Source organism: Neolamprologus brichardi, chromosome 7 (assembly GCF_056152115.1).
Source record: "Neolamprologus brichardi isolate AB-2024 chromosome 7, ASM5615211v1, whole genome shotgun sequence".
In the NCBI taxonomy this organism is placed as follows: domain Eukaryota; kingdom Metazoa; phylum Chordata; class Actinopteri; order Cichliformes; family Cichlidae; genus Neolamprologus; species Neolamprologus brichardi.
In genome coordinates this window covers 41,201,892-41,225,077 of record NC_142110.1, presented here as the reverse complement: position 1 = coordinate 41,225,077, position 23,186 = coordinate 41,201,892, and the positions used below count along the sequence as shown (strand labels likewise).

At 38.6% G+C, this 23,186-nt stretch overlaps 1 protein-coding gene across 10 annotated transcripts in view; it reads left to right on the top strand.

The window, feature by feature from the left end:
• ank1b (ankyrin 1, erythrocytic b) overlaps positions 1-23,186 on the top strand; it is an 80,910-nt gene that overhangs the window by 21,016 nt on the left and 36,708 nt on the right. For 9 of the 10 annotated variants that reach the window (XM_087843600.1, XM_087843597.1, XM_087843594.1 and 6 more), the window contains exons 2-16: positions 10,276-10,377; positions 15,927-16,025; positions 16,496-16,594; positions 17,270-17,368; positions 18,002-18,187; positions 18,489-18,587; positions 18,731-18,829; positions 18,945-19,043; positions 19,831-20,028; positions 20,429-20,527; positions 20,776-20,874; positions 21,262-21,360; positions 22,203-22,400; positions 22,683-22,781; positions 23,010-23,108. In XM_087843600.1, the coding sequence (XP_087699726.1) occupies positions 10,276-10,377; positions 15,927-16,025; positions 16,496-16,594; positions 17,270-17,368; positions 18,002-18,187; positions 18,489-18,587; positions 18,731-18,829; positions 18,945-19,043; positions 19,831-20,028; positions 20,429-20,527; positions 20,776-20,874; positions 21,262-21,360; positions 22,203-22,400; positions 22,683-22,781; positions 23,010-23,108 (1,773 nt within the window). The remainder of the gene's footprint in view (positions 1-10,275; positions 10,378-15,926; positions 16,026-16,495; positions 16,595-17,269; positions 17,369-18,001; positions 18,188-18,488; positions 18,588-18,730; positions 18,830-18,944; positions 19,044-19,830; positions 20,029-20,428; positions 20,528-20,775; positions 20,875-21,261; positions 21,361-22,202; positions 22,401-22,682; positions 22,782-23,009; positions 23,109-23,186) is intronic. The other variant, XM_087843601.1, reaches the window with a different exon arrangement.

The following is a 23,186-nucleotide window of genomic DNA, read 5'->3' as shown; positions in this document are numbered from 1 at the left end:
ATAAATATTGAAAGGTTATGAAAAGAGAGAGAGAGGCACATTGAGGGTGGGGATAGTCTTCACAAAGCTGGGAGAGCCTGGGATGAGGAGAGAGAGGTTAAAAGAGCGATGACAAGAAATGAGTGGAAATGATGGATAGCTGAGCAAATGAAGAAGTGCTTGTGAATTCAGGAGTTCAGGGCCGCCTTGCCATGTCACTTTATTGTCTCTTTCTGTCTGTCTTCTTTTCTGTGCTGTAGGCAGAAATGCCTAATGGGGTAGTCAAATGAAAGCAGAAATCATCCAGTGGCAGGTAGAAATGCAAGTTAAAAGGGAAAAAAATCACTAATAAGTCTGTCACATGAACAGATCTTTCTTGAAATGCCCAATAAAACACAGTACAGTAGTTGAATTCTTACAGTGTGCACATGCAATACAGCCACGCAAAGGATTATTCTCAAGAGGTAGTAGATTATGAATATAGAGTGCAGACTGAAATGAAGAACAATAAATTATTTAACTTAGAAGACGTGGTAACAGTGTTTCTTCTTTATTTTAGTGCATTTTTGCCTTTCTTTGATGATAGTGGAAGAGCTATAGAGACACGTTTTCTGTGCTGGTAGCTCCAATGTTGTTACACATGTCCTTGCAAAATAATAAAATGTATTTTATTGTTTGTTGTCTTTGTAATGGATTCTTGATATAAAAAAAAACATCTGTATTTTGATGTTTTGATGTTCATTTGTTCATTCTATTCATTTTGTATTTGTGCCAAAATTAGAGGAATGGACCAGAACCTTGCTGATACAAAAAGCCCCCTGTCACAACGGATCCTCTAGATCCCCTCAATGTATGAGTCAAAGGTCAAGGTTTTTCTTTCATTTCTGTATGGCTGTATCCTTTATTAGCATTTTCACAAATGTAAGCAGGTTGCATAAGGTTGAAATATTAATCATGCCCTGGACAAAAAATGTCTGTGTATAGTTTATAAACCATAAGCCATTTTGCCACATTTTCTTTTTCCTTGTCTGTGCTTTTGTGTTGTGTGTATTTATATGCTAGCCCCACTACCTACATGTGCTACATGCACATGTGATGTGCATGCATTTAGACATCAAGATAGATATATAAAAAACTAAGAAGAAGCATGCTTTGATTGTAATGGGGTGCAGAAGCAGTGGCCTGACAGAAGCTATAAATATTTCAGAAGCTCTGTTTTAGCATAGAGATAGAGAAGACAACAGGAATATCCTGGTTTTGATGTGTCTCTTCATTTTGGGGGAAGGAAGAATTTGGTACACAGTTAACGTTATTAATCTCAACAAACCGTTTCATCATTTATTCAGTCGTTAACTGCTGTCTTTATTTTTAAAGATACATGTCAGTTAAGCTTCAGATGAGCATATGAACATGGAGCTGTGCAGTTGTGGTTGTGGAGCTGTTTGCTCAAGTTGATGGAGGTCAGTCCTTAACTGGAGCTATTTTATTTTATTCTGTTTCCTTACTTTCTGTCATACATGTAATGTTACAATTCAGCATATTCATATATTAAACATGGCCAAAGTTTGAATTATGAGGTCAGTACGGAGGCCATAAGGAGGGAAATAACACAAATCTGGAAATGAAAAGGATGGGTCCGCTTTAGATTTGTTAATCATCACCACAAAATGTGGTACCTTGAAATTAACTTAGCAATGTGCTAACAACATGACTTTAGTAGGTACAGTCAGTAAATGGTAAATGGACTGATTCTTATATAGTGCACTTTATACAATGTGTCATTCACTTAGTTATGTTCATTCACACTAGCACTTTTTTCTACACCCAAGTGCTTTCTGTCTAATGTTAACATGCATTCCTATTCCAACTGAGAGCTACTTGGGGTTCAGTATCTTGCCCGAGGATACTTTGGCATGCAGAGAGAAGGCAGCCAAGAACCATCTACTTCCTACTTACTGAACTACAGCCACCTCCCAATACTAGTGTTCCCACTAGTCTTGCCAGTCTCTTATTTTGCAGTCATTCATTACTATGAATAGCATGAACATTTCTCAATCTTTCTTAATCTGAAGTCTCAGTCTTTGTGCTTTTACCTACATTTAGATCCAGGATGAATCACTTTCATGCTCACATTATTTGTATTAATGTTCAGATCAAAGCCTATATGTTGCACGACACCATCTCATACTCTGAAACTCTCCATCCATCAGTAATAGATCAGCTCCCACTGTAGAGCCTGCAGGACTCAATCGATTTTTAATTCTCGGGGCTGTGACTTCATCTTGCCAACCATAAGCACACGCTTGAAGTGATGTCCATTTTCCTTGGCAAAAATGTTAAATTATGGCAGCCTAATTATGAGTTAATGCTTTCAATATCATTAGTATGTTAAATTGTCTACATGTTAAGTATTTTATTTAGATACTTCTTAGCTGATGTAAAATCTTTTGGAGTGACACAAAAACTACAAATATAGCCACTTTAAGATGATGGATAGCATCTGTATCTACTTACCTGACAAATACATTCATTCATTAACTAAGTACAACTTTCAGGTATTTTTTTTAAAATCCATCTTATTTTTGTGTTTTAGCCCATCTCACTTGTATGTCACAAAATAACAATTAACAAATTGAAATTTTTATTCAAATATATTCCAGTTTATTTGATTTAATATTGACATAATATGAGATGAGAGGATAATTTATGTATCTGTTTTTATTTACACAGATGTAGATGTCATGAGTCTGTAAAGCAATAGAAAATATATCTTCAGATTAGACTTTTTTAATGTGATTATTCCCATCATTGCTTTTATGAGCTTGTGCGTCTTCTCGTGAAAATATTTTATGCTATCAGACCTACAGGGAACATGGAAAATAAGAAACTGTGCCAGTAATAATATAAATGATAAGTTAGGTGACCTGTTTTATGCACCTGTACTGTGCAGCATACCTCTCACCAGTGATACTGCCATGTGTGGGGGTTTCTTTCTGTTAGGATGGATTGGCTCAGCCTTAGTGTGAGGAGCTTGGACATCTGCTGCTCCTTTGTGTCAAAAGGAGCCAGTTGAGATGCTTATTGCATCTTATTGGGATACCTCCTGGCCACCATCCTTTGGAGGTTTTCTGGGCATGTCCAACTTGGAAACCTGCTGGATAGATTACACATCTCCTCCAGCCTTGGGATGCTTTGAGATCCATCAGGAGGAACTTGAAAGCTTTGCTGGCGAGACAGATGTTTAGAGTTCCCTGCTTGGTGTGTTGCTGTCACGACTCAACTTTGGATAAGCAGAAGCTAATGCCCTGATAGATACATCTGTTTATGGTATTTACAGTATGTTGTACTCATGACTGTGAGATGCACTTGACAGCTGGAGTCTGCAGGGCTTGATCTGTTTTTGTCCTGCTGTCAGTGCATGAAAACCATGTGTAACCATACCTTTGTGTGTTAATCTACCCTCAGTCGTGTCTCTGTGGTTTGTTATATTTCTTTTCTGTTCCTATTTTATGTGTGTGTAAGTTTGCCTGGGAATCTGTCTTCTGTGGTAGAAGTGGGTCTTTGTTTAAACCCAAGAGGATTCATTACTGTGATCTATCTCCCTCCCTGTTGGTGCTAACACTAACATACTGTGGCGTCTGTGCAGCTATTTTTAGTTTTGGTTTGTGTGTTTGAAGGTAATTTGTCCTGGTATGCTTTTTTTATCATTATATGAATGAACGTCTTGTTTGTGCTCACTATTATTCCATCTACAACAGATATTTGTGTCCAGTATTTATCACAATAGACCTCAAATATGCTGCTTAAGATCATCCATGATTGGTTTTGAATATTTTTCTTGATTATTGAGCTTCTACACCTACCCTCCTAACTGATATATGCCTTTGTATCTTTCCATCTTAATTTTTATCTCTCCATATTTGCACATAAATTAGGGCTTGTTGTATTATGTTTAAATTATGTTGACTTGCTCTTATTAAAGGACCATAGTTTTACATTTTTGTTCTTATTTGATTTTGTTTTCAATTTTGTCTAGGTTCAGTTACTTTCCAGAACAGATTTAGTTCAGTTTAGTTCTTTACTGTTCGAGAATGTTTTGTTTAAGTTACAGTGATACAGTGGCTTTTATACGGTGGCCCTGCAACTGGTCCGTCGGGTTATTGTCTCCCCAGAAACACTTCCCTTACGCTTTTGAAAATCTGTTTTTTTCCTATTTCTGTTGTCATTTTTCCTATTTCCGTTGTGTTTTGTGTGCTTTTGCCGTGTTTTTCTTTTTGCTGATGTTTTCTTAAGTTGCAGTCCGTTTGGCCTCTCAGGGCCACTGTACTTTTAAGCCTGTAAAGACGAAGTGATTGAAGTGCAGAACTTCAGTTTTAATTTTTAAGGTGTCTAATGCAAGTGGTCAACTGACATGGTAAATGGACTGATTCTTATATAGCACTTTTCTACTCTCCTGGAGTACTCAAAGCGCTCTATACAACATGCCACATTCACCCAATTAACTACTCAAGTATGAATTCATACACATTCATACTCCGATGGACGCATCGGAGAGCAGTTTGGAGTTAGTATCTTAGTATCAAACTGCTATCGAACCACTAACTTCACAACATCTAACCAAGTCAAGAACACTTTCAAGGAGGTAGATGCTTCATTATCAAGATCTACATTTAAAAAATACCATCAAAAATTGAAATACCACAAAGTACAAACCATTGGTTATGCTCAAGAATAAGAAGACCAGATTAGACTTTACAAGAAAACATCTAAAAGAGCCTGCTCAGTCCTAGAAAAATGTCTTTGGATAGATGAAAGCCAAATTAGCTTTACTAGAATGATGGGAAGAGAAGGGTATGAACTAGGAAAGGGATGCCTCATGATCCAAAGCAGATCACATTATCTGACTAACAGGATGAAGGCAATGCTATGGCATGAGCATGTAAGGCAGCCCGGTGAACCGGGTTGCTAGTGGTTATTGGTGATGTGAATCCTGAAAGGTAACAGGATGAATTCTGAAGTGTATGGGCCTATACTCTGAGACGAATGCTGCGAAATGGATCACAAAGAGCTTCAAAGTGCAAATGAATAGTAATACAAAGCATAAATGCAACCCAAGAGGTTTTCAAGGCAAAGAAAACATATTTTTCAATAACAAAGTCAGTGACCTGATCTCAACCCAACAGAACATGTCGTTCAGTTTCTGCAGGCAAAACTGAAACCAAAAAGATCCACAAACAAGCAGCAACTGAAGATGATTGTAGCCAAGGCTTAGCAGGGCGTCTCAAGGTTTGGAAAAACAGCATTTGAATGTCCATTTGGAGTTCTAGACTTCAGGCAGGCACTGACTGCAAAGGATTTTCATACAAATACAAAAAATGTTAGTTTGTCCAATTAATTTTGCACATCTAAAAATAGCTGTAATTCCTGAGGACTTAATGCAGTAATTTCGTCAAATTACGGTCAAATCACTGCTGAAAGTCTGCACTTCAATCCCAAATGCTTAATTTTCCAAAAAAAATATGTATCTAACTGCGTCCATGCACATGCAAAAGTTCCAGTGTGGAGGAGACGAGATGCATGTTTAACTGTTGGAACAAGTCTCAACTTTAAGTGACACAAGAACTCATTTCAAAATAAGATGTGACAGGCGCTGTCACTACGATAAGTACAGACATCCAGTGTTCTGCCAGTGACTAACGTCAAATACCCACAGCACAGAAAGTCAACAAAACGCTTCCAGTACAGACTTTGTGATATTTAGAGTTTCATGATCTATATCTTCCTTCTCAAAATCACCTGGGGAAAAGCTAAATGCTAGAATTGTGCACTTGATACTGCAAAACTTTATTTGGCATTTACACCGCTGTCTCAGAACATTAAATTAGTCACATACATGTAAAACTAAGACCAGCAACAGCTTATTTAGCAGATTATATTTTTCCCTCCCCATGCTCCATGACTCATTGCCATTCGTGTCTTAACATTTCTCATCTTGTAGGAAATGAGGTGTTACTCATGCAGTTCCTGTCCCTTCTAATAGACTATTCCTGCATATTTGCATTAGTGTGTATGCATATATTTATCTTGCATGGGTGCCTTTTTGCTTTAATTTCCATGTGTGTGAAGTCATGGGACTTTTGCTTCAGTTTTCTCTGCCTCTGTATTTTCTTTCTGAAGTCTTTGCTTTCATAGCTTTTGTTATGCAAAATTTGGCTACAGTACTTTTTTGGGAGCGTAGGTTGATGAAAGTAGGTTTGATGTGATGGCAAGATTTTGTGTGTTTAAGAACCTTGACATAAGAGCTTTTCAAACGTTGCATCCTACCAAGAACTTTGCTCAGCATTGACCTCTGTATTAGGTCCTGTTTTGGCTTCTGAGAGGTTAGCCAAACCCTGGGGAGTAAATAAGAAAGTTGTATTCAAAGTATGTACACTTGTTTCTTTCATACTTTGTATGTGTTTGTCCATAAGTTGTAGTGGGATTCCTTGAGGTTTTGCAAAGATCATCTTTCTGCCTCCCTTAAGTCACCAGTTAGTATTTCAGGTGAAGATATTGAATTTTCACATATACGCACAGCATATCAGCGCCCGAGGAATATTGTAGTATTTAAGTTCATTCAAAATTCAGATTTTAAGACAAACTAATTGGATTTATTGTTTTGTAGTATATTGTACAATGACTGTGTGTTATTGTGCCGTTTGTAATGAATTTAAAACTGCTGTCAAATACTTGTCGTAGACTTGCGACATGCATAGACAGTGGAGTGGGAGATACATGCTCCTATTTTATCATTTTTCTAGAATATTTGTGATTATCATATTTCTGATGACAGATAAAAAAAATACTCAATGTTTTATTCATTTTTGCAGCTTGCAGGCAGCAGCATTTATAAGTATAAAAGTAAATAAAGCATTTGCAATCCTCCTTTTCGAGTGGTGGACCTTGAGGCTTCATAATATCACTTGGTGATGTCACAGTGGCTACATTCTTACTTTAAACTGCGAGCTTTAAAAACAATGAAAATGTATATTTTAGAAAATAATTAGTCGCATAACTATTTGTTTTTATATATAAATTAGTAAAAAAAATTGTGTCTTTTATGACCTCCAAAAATTGAAGAAGAAGAAGCCTCCCACAAATGATTGTTTCCTCCTGACAAACTTATCTTCAGATGTTTAGCTTGATAAAGCTGAAAACTAAGAGGTGAACAAGCAAACTTACTGTAAGAGACAGTTTTCTGACGTTAATATTTCTTGACCTTGACAATACAAATTACATCTGAAATATAAGTCTGAAATCGCCTGCATAGCATCAAATTATATTCATTTACTGGGTGATAATTAGCTTACTACATATCACACTACATATCACTACATTTTGATTAAAACTTGAATATATGGAATTGGACCTTGAATATACTGAGTGAACCTGAAACAGTGACATTTGTCAGTAACTGCAAACTTTTAAGCAGTAGTGCAGCTATCACCATGTCTCTTCTTAAATACATCATTGAATTCAGTACCTTTTTAACTGTCACTTCTACTGTGTCTACTTCTACATCTACTGTTTATCTAGAAGGATGTGCAGGATAAAGTGTGAAATTAAAAAAAAGCTAATAAAACAATAACAAAGAAGAATAACTGGCACTAGTAAATGTGTTGCAGAGCAACAGCAACACAAACAGCATAAAACACAATGGGGAACACATGAATATGGGGAAAACACTGAAGAATGTGAGGAGGGAAGCAGAAGCGAAGTGGTGCAGAATGGGTTTTTGGATTTTTCATTTTCAGCTAAATGTGGTCAGTTCATGCCTCATGCTGTGGCTGGGTCTATTCACCTGACCAACACTCATTAACAAAATAATTTGCCACATGAAAAATGCACATAGAAAATGGCTTCATTTAACAATGGTGCAGAGTCATTGGGAAGAAGAAAGGGGATGCAGGTGTAGACTGTTATCAGTAATATTATGACACCAAGATAAATGAGGCAAAGGACCGAGATCTGAAATGGCTTTTGGTTGTAGAATAAATCATAGCGTAATATACGTATGATAAATACATTTAGCTGAACACCAGGGTTCAGGACCACACTTCTTTTGTGATGAGTCTTTGCTAGAACCCATTTGATCGTGACAGCAATTGTGTAAAATAATGTGACGAGCAACCTTGATCAGCTTGATAAGCAGGTACTATGAGGTTATAAAACTGGGGGATTATACACCAGTTTTGGCGTATAATTGGCGACCGTGGTTCAGGTGGTTGGAAAGCTCATCTGTAACCGGAAGGTTGCCGGTTCGATCCCCCAGCTCTCTCTGTCCTGGTCATTGTGTCTTTGGGCAAGACACTTCACCCTACTGGTGTTGGGCCGATGGCGCGATATGGCAGCCTCGCTTCTGTCAGTCTGCCCCAGGGCAGCTGTGGCTACAACTGTGGTTTGCCTGCATCAGTGTGTGGATGTGAGAGTGAATGAATAGTGGAATTGTAAAGCGCTTTGGATGCCTAGGAAAGCGCGATATAAATGCAATCCATTATTATTATTATTATTAATAACAGCCACGCCTTTTCAAACTTGATGCAGGTTAACCAGCATCCCCTGTTCTCACAGGATATTTGCATTGATCAGATATTATCTATGCTGGCACAGTAAAATAATCAAGATTTAAATAGCTGGGCCCTACACTGCTGCTTGAAAAGCTGAACTTCTCCCTGAAGACATGTAAAGGAAAAACAGCAAAGCTACAGAACCAAAATTCAGCACGCATGAAATGCCTCACAAGTTTCACAAGCTGCAGTGTGAAGTTGAAAAGAGCAACTGTAATTGTTTGTATTAGAAAAAAACTCATCTGGAAAAACAGGTTACCACATTCTGTAAAGACAGAGTAATTATCATGTACTATTTAAAATATCTTCTCTGCTCACTTTCTTTCCAGTTCCTAAAGATAGAATATTCATAAGAGACTCTCCATAATGTGACAGACACCTACAATGTACACAGTACCAGCACACTGGATTGTTAAATAGGAAGGCTCCTGTCACTGATAGTGAGTCTTTGAAGTCCTGTCTCTCAGCTCTGCTGTGCACAACTGCTGTCTAGCTCTTATGTTCAAAGTAAAGAGACCAGATGAATAGATAATACAATATTATCCTTCAAATACACAGTCAGGAAGATAAGAGTAACAGGTAACATGTATAATATTTATAGTATCGTCAAATGCATTTACACAAATCCCGTACCAGTTAAACAATAGATTGGTGCCAAGATAGATGCCTGTGCTGACTTCAGGGCACTTAGAGTAACATGAACAAATCGAGCTCCTCTAAGAGTTGATGTCTTTCCTCCTTGGTATTATGTTAAAACACACCTGAATGCTCCAGACCTGCAAACTGACAAAACATCTGCTTTTTTACCCACTTATTTGCTGATGATCAGTCAATGAAGCGCATTCAATTAGCAGCACCTGGCTGCCACATTCCCTCTTAATTCCTATGGAAGCAGTCAATGTGTACCTTTTCACAGGACTGCATGGAATCCTGTAAAAGTGTTATTTTTCACATGAGCTGTGAGGAGAGAAGAAAAGATGACTCAGTAACTTGAAAAGGGCAAGCATATCTTTAAGCAGTTCAGCCTAATTAAAGTACTTGGGAATAACAGCTCAAACTGGTGGTGACAAGGGTGGAGAGAGGGTCAAGAGTGCAGTACACTGCATAACATTTCTCCTTCACAGCGTTGAATCATTTCATTGTGCAGGTCAGTTGTATTACATTGTTTGCTGATAAATGAAATCGGGGTGGGCGTACAAACACTGACACACAATGAGATACAAACCACAGGAGCTTTCCTGCCTGAGATCAGACAGGCAGACAGCGGAGCTTGTGATGAAGCGTGCTATGAATGCCAGCCCAATGCAGAGTGTGGGCGAAACACGAATGGAAGGAGTCTGACATTTTAAGCCTCTTACAGAGGGCAGAGAAGCAGTGAATGTGCAGTAGTATCATATTCCTGCATATTGCCCTGTGTCTTGCCTTGAAGGGTAGTTATGTTATTATAATGGATTAAGATGTGTAACCTGACTGAGGCTCTTAGAGTAACTACAGCTTGATAGCAAGGATAATGTTGGAGGATCAGTTAATATTGAAGAATCTTTGCATATTGTTGCTCTTTTTACAATTTCACAAATAAGCAATTTAGTCATCAGTCATCGCTGTTATGTGAAAGTTTTTAAATGCACAGAAACACAGTGATTTGTATTCACCTGCGTGCTCGCTTCCTCCTCTCCTCCACCTTCTGCAGGCAGATGCAGCCACCAGCTTTCTGCGCGCAGCTCGTTCAGGGAACCTGGACAAGGCGCTCGATCACATCAAGAATGGAATCGACATCAACACAGCTAATCAAGTAAGACAGTTTCAGTCAATTCACTGGAACAGCCATCAAAAATCTGCTTACGTTTGTGCCTGTGTGTGTGTGTTTAAGAAAAAATGGCAGCCACTGGTTTCTATAAACAAAAAAGGCAAAACAGGGCTCATATCAAAATCTGTTACAACATTTAAATAAGTGGTACAAAAATGGTTACATTGCAGCATTACTCTATTTGGTTTTGCTTTTTGAAATGCAAAGAAATTAAAAATTAGCCAGAAATAGATAATGGCTCAACTTATCTTGGTGACCGCACCGTATATAAATATATAAATGTATGAATATACCAACACAAGTGATTTGATTGGAAGAAAAACAAAATAAAATAAACATCTGAAAACTGGGTCTAAAGAAACAAAAACAAGAAAGGGTGCTGGGCCAGTCATGCAATGGGCTGTAGGACCCAGAACTTCCCTTACTAAACTAATGAACTAAGAAGGCTAAAATAACAAGTAAAGCCACAAAAAACAGACTGCTAGCTCATCCGTTACTCCACGTGGTGTACCTAGGAGAAAATGAGGAACAGAGGAGACAGGGGAGCAGGAAAGAGAAAAGCAGGCAGGAGAAAGCAAATAAAAGAGGAGAGTGTATAACAAGGTCTCACTGCTGAGCCTTTTTCTCAGTGAGATCTTCCCTAGATCAGTCAACATGCATTCTGGAAAAATGGACAACCTATAGCAATCTATTATCGGTACAAGTGAATTAGCTTTGACTGATCTAATAATCATACCTTTCTTTTTCCAAATCCACCATGGAGTTAGTATTGGAGTAATAAACATTTCAGTGCACTGTTAAAAGTGAAAGAGTACCACTGAACAAGAGCACATAATAGGAGCAGACCGAGCTTTATTGTTTGGTCTCTTAATGTTTCTCAGGAGAAATTTCTACCAGTGCAGTAAAGAAATTTGTGACACTTAATGTGCCCTTGCACATCTCTTGCCCTCCTGTTTATTTATAACTTGCTCTAGGGCAGCATGTTGGGAACGAGTTTTGTCTGCTTGTACTGTTTCCTTTAATCACTTCTTGCAAGATACCTTTTACAAAATATCACACCATTATACTATTTTTGGGATAAATGGGACCTGTAATTACACCATTGAGCCAAACCTTTAGGAAGATCCATCCTTGATATGATAAAACCCTGATAACTAATTTAAAAAATCTTTAAACCATCATTAAAGTATTCTCAGCAAGATTATGGATAAAAGTAGAATATATACACATGAGTGAATGGTGAAGTTTTTACACCAAGGCAAATTCTACTAGTAAAATATACTCACTAACTACTGTCGCAGGTATACTATGCTGGTAGTAGGTTGGACTCCCTTTTGCCTGCAGAACCTTAAATATTCATGTTAGAGATTCAAAACATTGCTGGAAAGATTCCTCAGAGCCTTTAGTCCATATTGACATGATGAGCATCACACAGTTTTGAGCTTTCTGAGACTGTGAGTTATCATGCTGGATGCAGCCATCACAAGACGGTCATAAGGGGACAGACATGATCAGCAATAATACTCAGGCAGGCTGTGGTATATAATCAATCCTCAGTTATTTCTTATGAAGCCCAAAGCGTGACAAGAAAATATCCTTAACACATCACACCACTGAAAAACGGGACAGATCGCTTTTTTTACGCTGTTTACTCGAAATTCTGACCCTGCCATCTGAATATCTCAGCAGAAAATGAAACTCATCAGACCAGCCAACGTTTTTCCCATATTCTTGCACGTGCCTGTGCACGGTAGCTAACAAGAGTGGCACTGAGTGTGGTCTTTTGCCACTATACCCCATCTGCTTCAAAGTTTGACTTCATACATGGTTCTCAGCATATACTGGCTGTAATGAGGGGCTATTTGAGTTACTGTTGCCATCTTATAAAGTCAAAGCATACTGTCCATTCTCCCCTTACCTTTGACATCAACAACTGGATTTTCTCTTATTCTGATCATTTTCTGCAAACCCTAAAGTTGGTTGTGTGGGAAAGTCCCAATAGATCATGTGTCTTGGTAGCTTTTCAGTCATCCAGCTAATGTTGAGTGCTTTCACGTGTCATCAAGAGGTTTCTTCAGTTCTAAACTACGGATGAAGAGTCTGAGGTATGCAACCCCCCTTGAAAATGGTGTTGAAGGTCATTGACCCACTATTAACCTCGTAAGTCGTCACATGATGCAAGCTGTGAAAAAAAGCATTGAACATTAGCATCGCAGGGGCCAAGGTCTGAAACCTCTGCAAGACATTTTGAGCTACTAAGGTCACCTGAGGAACGCAGGATGGGTTGAAACGCAGTGAATCAGCAGTTTCTGTAATACTTAAATCAGCCAGTCTGGCACCAACCACCATGACACATTCAAAGTCACTTCAGTTAATTTTCTTCCCGATTCTGAGCCTCTGAACTTCAGCAGGTCATCTTGACCATGTCTAAATGCACTGAGCTACTGCCTTGTGATTTGCTGATTTTATATTTACATTAATGAGCAGTTGAACAGGCATACTTAATCAAGTAGCCAGTAAGTATATGTACTCAAATCTGTACTGTAAGTACTTTTCCTTGATGATTAATGTTTCATATACAGGATGACTAGCTTAAAGAATTTAATTATAAATAAAAAATGGAAAGATTGATGTAATTTCCCTACAACATATATAGTACTGTAGCTCTTTAGCACTAAACTGTAGGAAAAAAAGGTTTTCCCTTGCTAAGAATATTATTACAAAACAAGCTAAATGGATAATTGCAGTTTATTTTCATTCTATTTTGCCATTAAACAAACTTCATAGATTTTTGTCATTAGAGGAATACTTAACGCCATACCATTATTTCACTGTTATCAGTGGGGTGCTATTTTGCAAAATCAGCAAAGGATTTAAATATAAACCAAAAAGAAAATTAACTATTCATGACTCCTAGACACCCTGGGTTTCTTTCATTTTGTAAAGTAGGGTATATTAATATTTAAGTACAGTTGTGGTCAAAAGTTCACATATGCTCATCATGGTCATGAATGCCATGATAATTTGGGATTTTTAATGATTTTGTTGAACTGTTTTCCGGGGTGGAATGACTACATAACACGTCTTTAATGACTAGAAAATCCGAATTGGGTGCACAAGGTTGAATTTTGGGGCGGGTGGTTATAATCCACACACAGTCAGATATATATAAATATACACCCCAACTAATATTTGGTTACATTTCCCACTTTAGATAGCCATCAACAAGCTTCTGGCATAAGCCTGGCTGGATATTTGACCACTCTACTTGGAAGATGGGGTTAATTTACAGTTGGGGAAATGATTATTTGAACCCCTGCTAAATTTGTAAGTTTGATCAATTACAAAGAAATGAAGAGTGTCTAATTTTATGATAGTTTTGTTTTACTGGAGAGAGAGCGAGAATACCAACCAAAAATCCAGGAAAAAACATATTACATAAAAGTTTGTTTAGGCTGGCTGTGGCATGGGATGATTTTTAGTGAATGACGAATGCTTTTATACATGGATAAAACACCGCTGCTGAAATGTAAGTCATTTTTGACAGTTAATGTTTACTCTCAGTATGTGATGCACTACTGATGGAGGTAATGCAATTCAATTTTATTTTATATCACCAAATCACAACAACAGCTGCCTCAAGGTGCTTTATATAAGGTAAAGACTTTATATAAGGTAAAGACTTTATATAAGGTAAAGACAATAATACAAAACAGACAGAAAAAACCCAACAATTATAAGGCCCCTATGGTCAAGCGCTTTGGCGACAGTGGGAAGGAAAAACTCACTTTTACCAGGAAGATACCTCAAACAGAACCAGCCTTAGGGACTGGTGGCCATCTGTCGTGACCATTTGGGGTGAGGGAAGGAAGAGTAACACACAAATAAAATAACAGTGGATGTGCAGTGGATTTCACTAATCACTGTGGGTCACACTTCAAAATGAGAATTGCATCAGTACATATTACACATTACATTACACAGAGTTTGTAATTGCAGAGACAACTCCATTCATTTTGGGAGTGTCATTTTCAAGCAGGAAGCTCAGAAAGCCCTTTGGTTTGCTTTGGTTTGGTAGTGTGGGGCATTTAATAAACTCAGATTTATTTCACAGGCCTGGATTGGAAAAGTTAAGTAAAAAAAGTAAAAGAAAAGTTAGATGTCTTTGATTATGATGGTTTCCTGGTCATATACAAGGAATATACAAATATACAAAAGTGACGCCATATACAATGGTGTCACTTTTTTTTCCTTTATATTCTTTGAAAACAAAAAATATGTCATTAAAAATGCATACTCAGGCCAGTGTGAAATTGTCAGTCTTCAGTATTTAGAATATTTGCATTTCATCATTATTGGCTGGTTAGCTTGCAGGTGCGGTAGAGGAGCACTTGGTGATTTCATGGGCAGAAATCTCTATGCAGCCCTACAGCCACACCAGAGAGCAGGATTTGACCTGGAAGCCTTGGTTGCTCAGTAGTTACTATTATTAATAGGATCTAAAAAAATTGGATTTAATACCCACAATTCTGATCATTTTTAAGTTATTAAATATTGTTTTTTATCTTATGTTTATTTGTTTAGTGTTACATTGATGTATTTTTGCTCATGATGAAAGCAAGGGCAGACATGGTATATTTATATATGATATATATTATATGTGATTCTGCAGCAATGATCTGGCCTTGCTACAGAAATACAGACTGTTCTTGGTTTACCTGTACCTACCTAACTAATTTCCATAGCTGTTCCATTATTCGTGTTATGATGAAAAAAGAAAATAAATCTCACCCTGTAGCTGCTTCAATCACATCTACACACAGCAGACATTCACACGTTACAGTGTGTGTAATTGCCTTTGATACAAAGTGTGTTTCCCATCAGAGCGCATGCTCGCAGAGATGCTCTGTTACCCATTTGAATTGAGTGACACTGCAGTATGATCAGAAGTCTGAGAGTTTGTGGATCACTGAGACTCCTGGTGGCCAGATTGTTTACTACAGGCAGACTGCATCTTCTACAAACATCAGTAATTCACTGTGCAACTAAGCTGCCACAAAAAAGACAGATAATCACAAAGAGAGACAAACCATGCTGAGATAAAACAGCTGTCTCATCAGAAAGTTCATTTTTTCAGAACTGAGCCCTCGTGCTGTCACAGTGGGTTTATCCGTTATTTTTAGAGACACTCTAACTAGACAAGTGATGTTCTGCACAGCTAGAGAAAGTGAGCATATGTTGCTGCACTCACAGGGGTATAGGAGTGAAGAATACCACTTCTATCCTCTCCTCTTGTGGCTTCCTAATTACCTGTCAATGAAGTGGGTGGAGTTAGAACCGATGGAGTACTGCATAAGCTTTGGAGTCTGATTATGTTCAGCAGCAAGTCCTACACATTATACTCAAACCACAGCATGGATAGCATATTGTTTCCTTTTCTCAAAGGTCATAAAATGCTTTCATGTCTAAGCTTTACTATTATAGCTTTGGTGGGAGCTGTTTGTGTAACTAAATCTCTCCGTTTCCTCCTTAAGAATGGTCTTAACGGGTTACACCTCGCCTCCAAAGAAGGCCACGTCAAAATGGTCTTGGAATTACTCCATTCTGGCATTGAGCTGGAAGCAACTACAAAGGTACTTTTTTTTCTGTTCTCTCTGTTTCTATGTTTCCAACTTGAAATGAGTGAATTGTGGTAACTGCCACACTTTTCCAAAACTTGTCTTATTTTACTATTTTAACTCAGGGTTTGTTTAGTTGAGTTGAGTTGTAAATACTGGGACCAATGGAAAACTACACTTACAATACAGATACACAACATTTTTTTATGTAATACTTTTGTATTTAACACAGTTTAAATAGACAGTTTAAATGTTTCTCATTTATACCAAAGGTATTTATTGATGAACAACTAAAGAAACTAAAACAAAGTTTTCCTGCTTTTAGTCGGTACAGCTTTTTTAATCTTATACACACTACACAGACTAGATTTCACTGTTGAGTTCTCAGTGTAGCGATCTAGGCCATTAGGCTGTAATAATTGCCCTCTCACTCACTTTAATTTTCTTTTCTCGCCTTCTCTGTGGTTTTTTTATGTGACCTCAAGAAAGGGAACACTGCTCTCCATATCGCAGCGCTGGCAGGGCAGGAGAAGGTGGTGGCTGAGCTCGTCAACTATGGTGCCAATGTTAATGCCCAGTCACATGTGAGTCGCCCCAAGCTGTGTAGAAGGGTTGAACGTATGAGCCAAGTGTGTCGAGTGTGTGTGTATGTGCATTTGTGCGTGTTTTGTTCCTGTTGAATATGTGTCACAGCAGCTGATAAGTCATTTCTCTGCATATTTATATATAGTATCTGTACTCATAAACATGTGTGTGTCTGTGTCCTTGGAGAGATAAGCACCTGTTTTGTATCCAGTACTTTACCCATAAAGGTAAAGGTAGGATGCTTTTAAAAACTGATACAATTTTTTATTTTTGCAATTTTTATTCATCATTAACCTTTTAAAAAAGTGCAGTACAAAATTTTCTGACACCTCTTTGCTTTAAAGACAGAACCAATTCTGCTGGATGCAGTTAATAATTAATAGGCAGGATTGTTTGGGGCATTTTGGACAAGTTACCAAACTTTAGCTGTATCAGTGTCCTCTGTCCATTCATGTAATCTAAGGCTAACTGCATAATGTTTGGATTAGGCCTCTATGAAAATAGTTATTCATGACTCAGGCTTTGGATTGTTGTTCATAACTGCTCTAACTTTTGCATAGTAGTATACATGTGTATGCATATGTGTGTTTGTTTTCTGACATCACCACTTGCAGTATAGGTGGATGCCCATGTCTTGTGTGTTTTTTCTACAAAATGTATTTATGTCCCAACAGAAAGGGTTCAGTCCTCTCTACATGGCAGCACAGGAGAACCATTTAGAAGTGGTCAAATTTCTGCTTGAAAATGGTGCCAATCAAAGTCTCCCAACTGAGGTATGTGTCTTTCAACAGCCTGTTTATTGTTGGGTGTTTCCTGACAAACCACACTGATGATGGGTCTTTACTATAAGAAACTGTAGGATGTGTAAAGTAGTCAACAATTGTGCCAATGTGAGAGGGTTTACCAAACGGAAACACATCAGAGGATTTTTTTTGAAGTATTTTTATCTATACCTGAGTCTCTGAAACTTTATTTCCTTAATTAACAACAACAAAACTATAATTGTCAACAAACATTGCGGGATCATGTAATTACAGTTAACAATAAGAAATAAATAGGAACATATTAAGTGTTTATAATTGATAGAACAAACAGAAATTGTCGGGCAAGAGGATATAACATGTAATTCTGGAACTGCTCAAACAATGTGAAATCACATTGTCTCTAACATACCTTCTCCCTTTATTATGCCTGCTCTCATTCCATTTTGTTTTGGCGTACCTTTTCTGTCACCTATCAATGTACATACTTGAATCGGTGTGTTGCACAGTTTTCATTGTAAGAGTCCTACAAAAAAATAGTTGCAGTCTATTTTTAGTGACAAAAAAGTGGTTTGTCCTTTAATTAACCTCCTCTTCATCTTCTCTCCTCTCAGTTTCTCTTCTGCTCATTGTCCCCTCCCTCAGGATGGCTTCACTCCCCTTGCAGTGGCCCTACAGCAGGGCCACGAAAACGTAGTGGCACTGCTCATCAACTATGGCACCAAGGGCAAGGTCCGCCTCCCTGCCCTGCACATTGCTGCAAGAAACGATGACACGCGCACTGCTGCAGTTCTCCTGCAGAACGACCCCAACCCCGATGTTCTTAGCAAGGTATGCATTCACTGAGTATGGGTAAACTAAACTGTCACTAAGTCAGTCAAAAAGAAAAGATGTTGCATGAGCACAAAAATGCAGCTGATAAGGAAGTTCTTTCAATTAATTATACACATTTAACCCTGGAGAACCAATGGGGTCGGCTCTGACCTCATTGGTTCTCCAGGGTTAAGGAAAAGTCTGTAATCTCCTTCCTTCTTTTATCTGTAAACCTTTCACATTGTCCTTATTTAGTAAATATTTTTAAACCATTGCTTGTTAATGCCCATTGTGTGTCTGTCTCTCTCTTTCTCTTTAGACTGGTTTCACACCTCTGCATATTGCAGCTCACTATGAAAATATGAGTGTAGCCCAGCTGCTGCTGAACAGAGGAGCGAATGTAAACTTTACCCCCAAGGTCAGTTTAATATTATAAAACAGAACGATTTGCTTTTCTATATATATATCTACATGCAGAAGCTTTTAATATAAATATAGCTGGGATATAAATTATACTATAAGCATAAAACTGACTTGATTTATTAACTTTCTATTGTTTAGAATGGCATCACACCCCTTCATATAGCCTCTAGGAGGGGCAACGTAATGATGGTCAGACTATTGCTGGACAGAGGAGCACAGATTGATGCCAAAACTAAGGTACTAAGCTGCAATTTAACATCTTCTACATTTCCCAGCCTGATTTTGGAGTTTCTTAGTCTGCACTTCATGGTGTTTATTTCTTGTCTAATTTGCTTCACTTCTCTCTTTGTAGGATGAGCTGACTCCTCTCCACTGTGCAGCTAGGAATGGTCATGTTCGCATTATTGAGATCCTGCTAGAACACGGTGCTCCCATCCAGGCTAAAACCAAGGTAGGTGGATTTTGTGAAATATTGCACTATGGCTGATCTATGGAGGTATGCTCTGTGGAAAAGAGGACTGAAAGTCATTAGAAGCAACCACCAGAGGTGGCGAAGTTAGATGAGTTCTAATACCTGGAGTCAACCATCCAAAGTAACAGACAGTGAACAAGAGAGGTGAAGAACAGAGTGCAAACAGGGTGGACAGAGGAATAGCAGCAAGAGTGAAAGGGAAGGTTTTAAAGTTGTGAGACCAGCCATGATGTTTGTTTGGAGAAAATGGTAAGTGACAAAAAGACAGGAGGCAGATACGAAGGCGGCAGAGTTGAAGATGCTTAGATTTTCATTGTCCATAACAAAAGTTTGTCTATTAGAGTGACAGCTCAGGTTCAACAGTTTGGAGACACAGTTAGAGAGGCAAGCCTGAGGTGATTTGGGCATGTGAAGAGGAGGTATAGTGGATATATTGGACAAAGATGGACATTGGTTAAATATAGAGCTGCCAGACAGGATGACAAGAGGAACACTCCAGAACTTCATCCATGAACGGAAGTTCATGGATGAAGTGAAGGAGAAGTTTGGTGTGACAGATGAGCATACTACAAATAGGGTGAGATTCCTGACAGAAGGAGAAGCAATCACTATGGCTGCATGTTTCATTAATGTGGGGTCTTTTCCACATTTAGCTACTGAGAAAATCCCATGATGACTCAGTCAGCGTCAACTCTCCAACCTGCTCTGCCTCCATATGGCCTACAGTTGATCACTGGAGTCCCTATCGTATTGTTCTCTCCTACAGAATGGTCTGTCCCCCATCCACATGGCAGCTCAGGGGGATCACATGGACTGTGTCAGGCAGCTACTCCAGTACAATGCTGAGATTGATGATATCACACTCGACCATTTAACTCCTCTTCATGTAGCAGCCCACTGCGGTCACCATCGCATGGCCAAAGTTCTCCTGGACAAGGGGGCCAAAGCCAATGCACGGGCTCTGGTGAGTAACCGTTTGCATTGGAGATAATTTCTATTAAGTTACTGTGGAAAGTTTTAGGCAATGAATGTGATCTCTATGGCATTCATACATTCTAGGATCTTATGTTAATGAGGAACTAACTGTAGCAGTAATTTGATATTCTCAGTTTCTCAAAGTTGACATAAACTCAGCTCACATTGCTTTGTCTTCTGCCCTTAAATGAGTTATAGTTATTGTCAGTTCAGCGAACTTCTAAATTAGTAAAAAAAATAATAAATCATTATATTAAGTCCTTTAAAATTAACTTTTTCTGTAATTTTGAGTTGAAAATGTACAACCCATTTTTAAACTGAAATGTCAAAAATCTTCAGCACTGTGATTGATTTCTGAGCAGTTTTTTACTATTTTTTTATGTTTGCAGAATGGCTTCACACCTTTGCATATTGCTTGCAAGAAGAACCACATGCGGTCTATGGACCTGCTGCTTAAGCACTCTGCTTCCTTGGAGGCTGTCACAGAGGTAGGATGGTGTGACCACGAGGAAAAGGGTCTAAAAATTAACAAATACTTATCCCGATGTGCAAGTCCTCACCCTGACAGTTGTATGGTACTTGACAGAGCTAATCACAGCTCTCTAAATCGCTGCCACCATCATTGATAGTAATCCACATAGGCCAGACAGAGGTGGCTAATGAGGTTAAATGTAATTTAGCCTATTTATAATGCATGAGTTTTGATGTGCTTTTCTTGTCTGTTTTTTGTTCACAGTCTGGTCTCACTCCTCTTCATGTAGCAGCTTTCATGGGGCATCTGAACATAGTGAAAAACCTGCTCCAAAGAGGGGCTTCACCCAATGCTTCCAATGTGGTGAGCACTGCTTTTCTCATCCCAGAACAGAACAAATTGAATCTGACTGAAAGGGGAATAAAGTCACTCCTTTGGAGATCTGTTTTGTGGAATGCATATTAAATAATAATTAACTGCTGGATTACTGAAATTAAAAGGCCAATCTGAACCATGGCCTTTAATACTACGATAGAGGATTAAAACAAGATTTACTCTAAATTTTAAAAAAATATGTGTGTTTGAACTTTATCAGAAAGTTTTAAAACTCAAAATAAATAAATATAGAAACCTTTTATTGTTCAGTTGTTGCAGATGGATGAACTGAAAATGTCAGTATACATATGGACCATTATATACACATTTGGGGTGCTATTTTGTCATTTCACTACCTGTATTTATCTACATTAGAAAGTGGAGACTCCTCTTCATATGGCCTCCAGAGCAGGACACTGTGAAGTTGCTCAGTTCCTGCTCCAGAACTCAGCACAAGTGGATGCCAAGGCTAAGGTATGAGCTGAGTAGTAGTACTAGTAGTACTACCAATGCTTCCAAGCAGAACACGGAGGGTCAGTCTGTCCATGCCACTAAAAAACAAAACAAAACAACAAAACACAAAACAAATATTTCTACAAGCTCCTCTGGGTGCAAAGACCGCCTTTTATCATTTGAGGAACATCGCCAGACAGTCAGACAAGTTTTGTCAAGCGACACTGCAGAGGTTCTTGTCCATGCATTTGTGTCTTCACGTATTGATTATTGTAATGCTCTTCTTTCTGGGCTACCAAAGAAAAGTTTTAGAGGTCTCCAGATGGTGCAAAATGCAGCTGCTCGCATTTTAACAAGAACTGGGAAAGTTGAGCACATTACCCCTGTACTGAGATCTCTTCATTGGCTACCTTGTCAGGTTCGAGCAGATTTTAAGGTCCTGCTGCTCACCTACAAGGCTTTAAACAGATTGGCATCTTCATACCTCTCCGACCTTTTACACCTTTACGTTCCATCCCGTGCTCTCCGATCTCAGGGCTCTGGCCTTCTAAAGGTTCCTAGAGCCAGAAAAAAGACAATTGGAGAGCGTGCTTTTTCTTTCCGTGCCCCGTTTCTGTGGAACAACCTCCCTCAAGATATTAGGCAGGCATGCTCCGTGGAGGTTTTAAAAACTAAGTTGAAGACACATTTGTTCACCCTATCCTACATGTCAATCACTGATCTTTTTAAGTTGTCTCAAACAATGCATAAAGGCTGTTTCATGTACACAGTGGCAGGTTTTATTAGGGGTGATGTTTAATTTCCCGATGCTCAGCTGTATCTGTTTTCCAATTTGAACTAAACTCATTGTCCTCTGTGTCCAGGATGACCAGACACCTTTACACTGTGCAGCCCGTATGGGCCACAAGGAGCTTGTCAAGCTGCTCCTTGAGCACAAGGCCAGCCCTGACTCAGCTACAACTGCAGGTCACACACCTTTACACATTGCAGCACGTGAAGGACATGTCCAGACTATTCGAATATTATTGGATGCTGGAGCGGAGCAAATAAAGATGACAAAGGTAAAATCAGAATTAAGATTAAATGCTCAGTTAGTGCAGACCGCGTTTTATTGCTAAGTGAACCGCTTCTGGCAAAAGATGACCGTTGAGGTTATTTGAGCTTTTAGATTCTGTTCTGTCTTATGCTAAATTAAAATAATTTTATCAGCTAAATATAAGCACAGATAACCACAAATAGTTACATATAGTAAAACCCCATATTAAGAAACATTGTGGTGTACAGATGCAACTGAATCTTTGGCAAACATCTTAGTCTTTTCTTCTTCTTCTTCATTTGAGTAGAAAGGTTTCACTCCCCTCCATGTGGCCTCCAAATATGGAAAGGTAGATGTGGCTGAACTCCTTCTGGAAAGAGGAGCAAACCCAAATGCAGCTGGGAAGGTGAGCCTGAGTCTGTACTTTTGTTTACAGGCAGTGAGGAGCAGTTCATTCTGCAAGTTTGACCCCACCCCGAGATAATTTTACTTTCAGCTAATTGATTGATTACCATGGTATGTGTTTCATATATACATGTTTCTGTGTGTTTTTTTTGCATATGTGTGTGCATCTGTGGGTTATATATATGTTCATGCGTATGTGTGTGTGTGTGTGTGTGTTTGTGGTTAACAGAACGGTCTGACACCCCTTCATGTGGCCGTCCATCACAACAACCTGGATGTTGTTAGACTCCTGGTCAGCAAGGGAGGATCTGCACACAGCACTGCCCGAGTAAGATGTTCACACATATGTGTGTGCACATTAGAGGCAGGCCAGCATAACCTGCCAATCCATGACTGACAAACATAC